Raw genomic sequence first — 8449 nt, forward strand, 5'->3', positions numbered from 1 at the left:
CAAATCGAACAAATCACACCGTCAGTTTTTAATCACCATATAGTACTTTCTACTAAAGAAAATGAATGTCTTAATATGAGCTTATTTTTAAGAAACTTAAGAAAATAAAGTGCACATGTTTCTTGAAATTGTTTGAAATAATTGAGCAGGTAAAAAATAAAATAGAGTAATATAAAATATTTATTAAAAGTTAATAATAAAATAAATAAAAAATAATAACAAATTAATTGTTATCTTTTAAAAGTAGTATAATAAAATTATAAATGGAAAAAAGTTAATATTAACCAAAAAATGACATAATTATCCTACACATAATGATATTTTCATTCATAATATTCATATAAAATTGTATAGAAAAAAACATTATTAGATGCAAAATCCCTATATTTACCACTAAAAAATTAACACCAAGTTAGGCTACTGATCCAGCAGCACATCTATTTTTAAAATCTATAAGTCTAAAATTACAAATATATTTATTTATTTATATTTAATTTCAAAAAATAATAAACATATTTTAAAATAGTTATTTTTCTTAAATTTTAAGAATCTATTTTTATTTTTTTAAACTTATTATAAGAAAAATAAATATATTTGAGCTTAAACAAAGACCTGTGAAACCACAAAGGAGTTTGTCGGCAGTTTTGTGAAATCCCATGAATTTTGTACAATTTAATCTATAAATAATAATAATAATAATAATAATTAAAAATATTGATAATCCAAAAAAACTATCAAAACAGTAAACATTAAGATAATTCCATGTTTTTGTAATTTAAATCATCCACAACATGAAACTCAACCAAGTGCTGTAAAAAGTCATAACGTCAGAACTGGAGCAAATTCTCAAGAAAGGATATGCTGAAATAGAAAATATGCTTGCTTACCAAAAGCTCCATCTAAGCAGCGGCAGCTTGAGTAGAGAGTCTCTTCTTGGCTTCCTCGATGATGGAGAGCTTAATGCCTTTGCCCTTTGGAAGAGACACCCACGGCTTCGTGCCCTTGCCAATGGTGAAGACATTTCCCAGTCGGGTTGCGAATTCATGTCCAACATTATCCTGAATGTGGATGGTCTCGAAGCTCCCCTTGTGCTTCTCACGGCTCTTGATTATTCCAACACGGCCCCTGTTCCTACCACCGGTGACCATGACAACATTCCCCACATCGAACTTGATGAAGTCGACAATCTTGTTGCTCTCCAGATCAAGTTTGATGGTGTCGTTGGCCTTGATTAGTGGATCAGGGTAGCGGATTGTCCTTCCATCGTATGTGTTCAGATATGGGATCCCTTTACTCCCGAATTGAACCGAGCGGACTTTGCATAGCTTGAACTGCACAACAGCCAAACCAGATCAATTTTAAGAGGGAGACAAAATTAAGAACAGAATAAGAAAGGCAATTCTTTCACAACAAAAATTATTTTAAAATTTGATGTAAAGGGCACGTAACTAACAGAAAAAAGTGGAGAGTAAATCTTTTGGCATCTGATAACTTCGCAAAAGAAAAGAAAGATAAATACAGAGAGAATAAGAAACCTTGGCCTCCTCATCCCTGATGGAGTGCAGGCGGAATCGACCCTTGGTGTCATACAGAAGGCGGAAATTCTCGTTCGTCTTAGGAATAGATATAACATCTGGGAATAAGGTAAACAATAACATCATTAAATCTTAGCAACAGATTCAGAAAAAAAGCATCAAATTAACTATTCATCAATTTCCATATGCTGCAACTCATGACGAAAATAGCATAACAAAGACATGTCAATATTTATAGATAAAAGACAGTGGGAGAGTTTCCCTCAGTAAATTTCTTAATAGTATGGATAATACTATAGTTTTAACTTTATAAATATGGAATAACAATTGAAAATATTGATTCAAATAAACCAAATACTAGGTAGAGACCATACCCATAAAGCCAGCAGGGTACGTCTTATCTGTCCGAACTTTTGAATCAACCAGAACATGTCTTTGCATCAAAATAGCAATGGATTCACGGTAATCCAGAGCATATTTCAGCCTGTTTCGCAGAATAAGAATCAGAGGCAAGCACTCCCTGGACTTATGGGGTCCAGATGATGGTTTGGGCGCCTGCAAACATTTTTATTGGACATTTCAGCATTATAAGGTGCCTTTTAATAAATAAAATGCCATTAAGGTGGAGATTGATAAACCCCAAGTGACACACATACAAATAATATAAATTTCAAATATATATATATATATATATAACATCATGGAAATTTACTTACAAAAGCACCACCAAGCTTGTCCAACATCCAATGCTTTGGGGCATTGAGCCTCTTCAAGTGTTTCTTCAATCCTCGAGCCTATACCATATTATATATAAAGGGAGAAAAAAGAGCAACATTATAAACAAAACCTGGGAGGAATAACATATAATCACCAAACATACAAATAGCTTTCAATCAATCAATTGATTTCCAACAGATCTAGTGGACTGCATATATATAGCATTTTCTAGAAACAGATATTACAAAACTTAAGTAGCAACAATTTCCATTCTACAGTTGTTCTTCCATATGCACAAAACACCCAAGCATAACTTTTAATGAAGATTTTAATGACTTTAATGTCAAAACCACCAGAACACCCTACAAGAAAATTTTAATGACTTTTACCATATTTCTTGTTATTTTTTAAATCTGAGAGGCAAACTTTCAGTAAATTTAATAATTTGCTTGCGAGATATATTCATGGATTCTAGCATTTTGCATGAAAATGGTTGTTCGAATCTGTCTTCCACCCTGAATAGGCCATTCAGCCATAGCTTTGAACAAACAAAGACAACTAAGGAAGAAATTCATAATTGAACTCTCAGACTGAAAGATCCACAGAGAACAATATACGTATAAATCAACTCACCATGCTGCCGGTGAATGTAGAGCGGCGGAACTCTTCCTCTTCCTTGCTGAGATGAATCAAGAACAAAACCTTAGAGGCTGATTATTGGCAAGTTTTCAAATAAACCCTAGGCCAATCAAACTTGCCACAAATACGTGAAAAAACTTCTCTTTCAGCAATAAAGCAACAAGATCGAATTGATATAACATAACAACTAAATCAAGATCAAAATTTCTCTAAATGCTTGAAACAAGAAGATCGAATAGAACCAACAGAAAGCAAACACGCAAACAATCAAAATTAGTATAAGTCCTTTAAAAAAATCTCCCAAATGCTTTCTTTATTAGCCGTGAAACAAGAAAAACGAATCGGAATGACAGAAACCAAACACATCAAAAACTCAAAATTACTATAAATGCTTCAGAGATTCTCACATCTGCTTCTCTATTAGACGCAACAGATTAGATTGAAGGAAGAAACTGTACTTACACTTACAATGCAGCAGCAGCTGTGTAGGAAACGGCGGCAGCCGACGAGGTCACGCAGAAGTGAAGACACAGAGGGAAATGGAAATATAAAGATAGGGTTAAAGAGGAACCTTTGAGTCATGGGCCTTACAAAGATTTATTTTAATCAATCGGATACGGGTCCAGATTAGGGCCCAAATTTATTTTGGACCCATATCCGGTTTGGACCCGTTTTAAGACCCAAGATCCGTTTTGTTATATATAAATGCAAAATTAAAGCGCGAAAAAGGATTCCTGGAATGTCCCCGACAGAAGCAAAAACCAGTTGCTCTGTTGCTTCGCCAAAGACCATACGTATTTCCTGATTCTCTCTCTCTCTCTTTCTCTCTCTCTCTCTCTCTATATATATATATATATTGTTTCATTTTCTGCAACTTGAGTCGAAGATGGTGGAGAACGGCGCCGACGATTGCTATGAGCCTCGACTTTCCATTGGATTCATGTCATGTTTAGTTCCTCCAGCCAAATGCGTTGAAGGCCCCAAGGCGAGCCTCTCTTACGAGCAGCTGTATCCGCAACCGCTGCAGCTCACAGTTCTTAAATTGGATGGTTCATCCTTCAGTATGTGTTTGTACATCTATATTTGTATTCGATTATTATTTTTTTTTGTTGAAATTGTTTGAAGTGATATGAAATGAAATGCCTGATTCCTCATGTGCAGACTGGCGCATGGATTTTGCTTTCTCTCTCATGCTACTGCGTTTTAGGTTGCTTGTGATTTAGGCTAGTGAATTTAGCGAGTGTTTTAACTGTTTCGAGGTGTTTGTTTTTGTGGTTTTACGGATTTTATGAGTCTGAGCCGTCGGAAGATTAATGTAATATGAATTTCTCTGTTTTTAAGGGATTGAGGTAGAACAGGCGGGTACAGTTAGGGATCTGAAGCGTGCTGTGGAGGCAGCATTTCGTCATTTGCCGAAGAAAGGACCTCGAAGTGTTTCGTGGTAGTAATCTGCTTTGCATATTTATAATTTCATACATACGATTCTGTGAGTCTGAATTCGTGTATATATTTCCATAGTGTTTTGTAGGAGAGATGAGATGGATGAAAGAGGGATGGCTTGCTAAACACAGAGATTTTTAATTCAATGTGATGCATATAAGCTTCTAAAACATTTGGATTCTTATTGAAATCTTATGTTGCTCTCTTGGATTCATTTATTGTCGTTTGCCCTGGTGAATAGTTTTGAGGACATATATAAAATGGATACCGTTGGTTCTTCCATTATTTAAATAAATTCTAAGGTGTAGTTTCACAGTCACTCCGAGCGTTGTATTGAACTCTTTTTTCTTTGACCTAAATCCTTTAGAACTAGTTTGATTTTTATTCAACATGCCAACGGCCTGCAGCATTACATTGCATCATAATTTATATTTGGTAGCCAATCATGCATTGGAAAATGAATGTTTAAATCATAGGTGATGCCTCGATGGTGGTAATGCATTCAAGGCCATATGTGTTTTGGAGGATGTAGAATTCGATCATTTTAAGCCTTCAGAGATTCATCTCTGACTATTTCATTGTGCTCTACTTTGACTGTGGCTTGTAGTAAATTGTCTTGAGCAGCTCTATCTCACACAATTTAAAATATGGAATTTTATGCAGGGAGCATGTATGGGGACAGTTTTGTCTTTGTCATGAAGGCCAGAAATTGCTGAATGATGGAGATTACATAGGAATGATAAGCATTAGGGATGGTGATCAGGTTGGTCATAGTTCTTGGAGAAGTAGTTAGAACATTAAGTACTCCTTGATGGTTTAAACCTAAAAGTAAATGTCTCTTAACATCAAGGGTTACAACAAGGCATACTACAACTGCAATTCAATTTTATACTATTGTCTTCACTTTGTTGGTGCCCTTTCTCACACAATGCTGCTTCTGGTTGAACTTGAAACATCTCCATGTTAGAATCTTTATGTTACACTTACGCTCTGAATGACAACTTTGAAGTCTTTTTTGCTCCTTTAGCTGCAGTTCATTCATCATGCATCATATGCCCATCAATTGGCCGGGGTACCATCAAGACCTGAGGAGCTTGACTCGGATGATGAATGTGACTAGTAAGTAATCCAAGCTCACATCTCTAGTTAATCTTGTACTGTTTATTAGCACTTATACCCTGCTATCAAAATTAATTTAGTCATCCTTACTAATATTACACATGACCTTGATGCCATCTATCGCCTTTGTAAGAAAAAAATGCAGATTTACCTGTTCAATAGCTCCTCATCTCCTTTTTGTTGATGATCCATTTTAACAGCTTTCCACAAATTGATTATAAACAGTTCTAGATCTGTAACTCATTGTATTATTTCAACAATTTTCAGCTCAGCTTACTCGTGGGATAAACATCAAAACAACGGTGATGACGATGAATCTGCAAGGAATTTACTGGACACCCAAAATGATGTTACCTCTCAATGTGACTATAATTTGACTCACACCATAAGAGGGTGTTTCTCATATCATAAATTCAGCAACCAACCAAGAGGCGGTGATGAGAGAAGCACTCCATCAAAAGCTTCCAACAACATTCTGGGAAGTTTAAAGCACTGCCTCCGACTTCCCTGCAACAAACGCTACCCTCGGAGACAAACTCCTAAGGGAGAATAAACCCTTGTGCGCAGTTTTCGACTGGTTGATTGAGCAACTAGTTTTCTAATGTAGTTGGAAGTCGATGCCTGCAGAGATAAGTTGTGTGTTGTCACTTGTTAGATAGGCACTGGACATGAAGATGTTCTTCATTCATATAATTGGTAAAGATTAGCCTTTATGGATTGAAATTCAAGTCTTGACATGGTAAGCATTGTTATCAGTAACACTAGTCCCCGATAAGTAGCTCCCGTAGAATGGATTCAGGCCAAACTTATTATACAGATAACAATCAGCATCCAATTAGGAAATATTACATTGCAGAAGGAACCTAAAGTAAAGTTCCATTCCTTTCAGTTGATTGGAACTTTACTTTACCTAAAGTGATCAACTTGACAGGCAGATCGAATTGTTATAGTATGGCTTGTTTCCAGGATCGACCTGTTCCATTATTGTTATAGGAACTCTTATCTCATCTTCGTTGATTGATTTATCAGAGAAGAGTAGCTTTGGACAATACTTACAGCATGAATGATTACATTAGTAATATCAATCATTAATCTTGAATCTTTTGGAGTGTTCTTTTACTGTATGCAGAAAATCTTGCCATCAAGTTGGTTTGCTTACATGAAGGCGACTACGCAAGGAGGAGGAGACGTGGTCGGGAACCCATCTTTGGTACGTGAACTTGAACCTAAAACATGCCTAATCAAGCAGAAGAAGACAGTAACAGGTAACTCTTGTCATTCAGTCATATTGTTCGAAAAGGGAAAAGGAATTGTATCTTGCTCATGAATCTCCCCTTACCTATTCTGTCGAATTTTAGGGAAGATGCATGAATTGGTGCTATATACGACGATGATTATGATTGCGACAACATCGGAGGTACTCACAGAAACTTGACATCTGTGTGTTTATCTTTTGGGGGATGGGCATTGAAGGGGGTCAGGATGTTTGTTGTCCTTGGTTAAATATCTTGGTTGATACAGGACATTATATGTAATGTTAATATGTGGCTGCTGCTGCTGCTGCTGCTTGATTGGTTTTGAAAATGATATGGCTAGAATTAGTGTGAAAAAGTAAAGAAGAGTGTATGTGCATGTAGTAAGTAAATGGTGAAATCCTACTGAATTGCTGCTGTAGTGCTGTAATAGATACATGCATAGATAGATAGATAGATAGATACATATGTTGTAGTGTAGTGTATGAAAGTGTGCATATGTTGAAAATGATTTAGAGTGAGAAGGGAGTGTGGGAATGGAATCCGAACAATAAAGGGTGGAAATCCGAATCCAAATCCAAATCCTCCTTGTCCACCACGTGAACTTCATGACGCCTTGTCTGCCTGCCTTTTCTGTCCATTCTTGTGTGGATAAAGGCCAAATTTTCTTGCTCCAAGACCCACATCCCTGCCTAATAAGTAATGATATTGTAGGTCTGGTGGTGCAGGGATGGATTCATGACCGTAAAGTTATGGGTTCAAGCCTACCACACATGATAATTGGGCTTAGTTTATAAGTTATTAGGTCCGGACAGAGTAGAGTAGCGACTACTAATTCCCATATTAAAGAAAAAGGTGAATTTGCATAATAAGATTATGGATTCAAAGTTTTGTCTTTTATACTGAATTTGCATGTTGTTAGGTTTTAGTGGCCACTAGAGCTGTTAAACGAATCAAATCGTTCGTGAACTCGGCTCGATTTGGTTCGGTTAAAACTTGTTCGCGAACGTTAATAAGCCGAGCCGAACATCATAAACTGACTCGTTTGGTTAACGAACGAGCCCGAACTTTGTTCGCAAATTTTTGCGAACTGTTCGTTTAAATAATATATTTATTATAAATATTATATATATAATTATAATTTATAAATAAATAAAATATCAATTTAAAATATATGAATAAAATAGTTTTGAATTTTCTTTTTATTTATATATAAATTTTTTAAAAAAAAGTGAGACAAACGAACTCGAACGAGTTTAATCGAGCCTAAATGAGCTGAACACGAGCTTAAATAATAAAAAATTTTAACAAGCCGAGTTCAAACACTACGAATAAACTCGAAAGCTTAACAAACAAACACGAGTCTTGTTCGCAAACATTAACGAACACTTAAAATTTGGCTCGGCTTTGCTCGCTATAGGGGCCGCACTTAGATGTGATGATATGACGTAGGGTTCGTTATGGTGACTCAGATGTCTAAAGACGGGGGGTTTAGTGGTAACACCTAGATGTGATAAAATGATGGAGGTTGTTATGGATTTTTTCTGTCCATTCTTATATGTTGAGTTAACTAAAGGAAGCAGTGTAATATGCTTGGGTTTTTTTCTTTTTTCTTTTTTGTTCACTTAAACAAATATTTTATATAATTTTTAATAAAAATATTATTTTCTCTTAAATCTAAAAAAGAAAAAAAGCAATGGAAACAAAAATATCTTAGTAATAATTTTACATTTTTAAAATTTAACA

The 8449-nt window shown here is 35.4% G+C and overlaps 2 protein-coding genes and 1 long non-coding RNA gene across 4 annotated transcripts; 1 reads left to right on the forward strand and 2 right to left on the reverse strand.

Annotated features, from left to right (window-relative positions):
* Positions 1-718: 718 nt before the first annotated feature.
* LOC127255931 (40S ribosomal protein S4-3-like) lies at positions 719-3466 on the reverse strand. Of its 2 annotated transcripts, none has more exons than XM_051281716.1 (6): positions 3354-3466; positions 2886-2931; positions 2252-2329; positions 1910-2090; positions 1536-1633; positions 719-1331 (listed from the first exon to the last, which is right to left on the reverse strand). In XM_051281716.1, the coding sequence occupies exons 2-6, from the start codon at positions 2886-2888 to the stop codon at positions 900-902; spliced, it is 792 nt and encodes a 263-aa protein (XP_051137673.1). In that variant the 5' UTR covers positions 2889-2931; positions 3354-3466; the 3' UTR covers positions 719-899. The 2 variants fall into 2 exon arrangements, with proteins under 2 accessions (XP_051137673.1, XP_051137674.1); XM_051281717.1 differs by having other exon boundaries at positions 3360-3446.
* A 186-nt stretch (positions 3467-3652) lies between these two features.
* Positions 3653-6003, forward strand: LOC127255416 (uncharacterized). Its single transcript, XM_051280928.1, has 5 exons — positions 3653-3952; positions 4233-4332; positions 4995-5094; positions 5359-5450; positions 5718-6003. Exons 1-5 carry the CDS (start codon positions 3778-3780, stop codon positions 6001-6003), a joined length of 753 nt encoding a protein of 250 aa, XP_051136885.1. The 5' UTR covers positions 3653-3777.
* Positions 5147-6932, reverse strand: LOC127255418 (uncharacterized). The gene is made up of 3 exons (XR_007839625.1): positions 6790-6932; positions 5602-6687; positions 5147-5509 (listed from the first exon to the last, which is right to left on the reverse strand). It is a non-coding gene; the product is annotated as an uncharacterized LOC127255418 (long non-coding RNA).
* Positions 6933-8449: the final 1517 nt, after the last annotated feature.

The sequence above is a fragment of the Andrographis paniculata genome, unplaced genomic scaffold (genome assembly GCF_009805555.1).
Source record: "Andrographis paniculata isolate CXL003 unplaced genomic scaffold, ASM980555v1 Contig54END, whole genome shotgun sequence".
In the NCBI taxonomy this organism is placed as follows: domain Eukaryota; kingdom Viridiplantae; phylum Streptophyta; class Magnoliopsida; order Lamiales; family Acanthaceae; genus Andrographis; species Andrographis paniculata.

What these genes read in the sequence shown, in the direction of transcription:
- LOC127255416 (XM_051280928.1), top strand. Translation starts at nt 3,778, where the DNA reads ATGGTGGAGAACGGCGCCGACGATTGCTATGAGCCTCGACTTTCCATT. An exon ending in ATTGGATGGTTCATCCTTCA is followed by an intron (nt 3,953 to 4,232) that starts GTATGTGTTTGT and finishes TCTGTTTTTAAG; the next exon opens with GGATTGAGGTAGAACAGGCG. An exon ending in TCGGATGATGAATGTGACTA is followed by an intron (nt 5,451 to 5,717) that starts GTAAGTAATCCA and finishes AACAATTTTCAG; the next exon opens with CTCAGCTTACTCGTGGGATA.
- LOC127255931 (XM_051281716.1), bottom strand. An exon ending in ACAAGCTTGGTGGTGCTTTT is followed by an intron (nt 2,091 to 2,251) that starts GTAAGTAAATTT and finishes AAATGTTTGCAG; the next exon opens with GCGCCCAAACCATCATCTGG. An exon ending in TCAGGGATGAGGAGGCCAAG is followed by an intron (nt 1,332 to 1,535) that starts GTTTCTTATTCT and finishes GCTGTTGTGCAG; the next exon opens with TTCAAGCTATGCAAAGTCCG.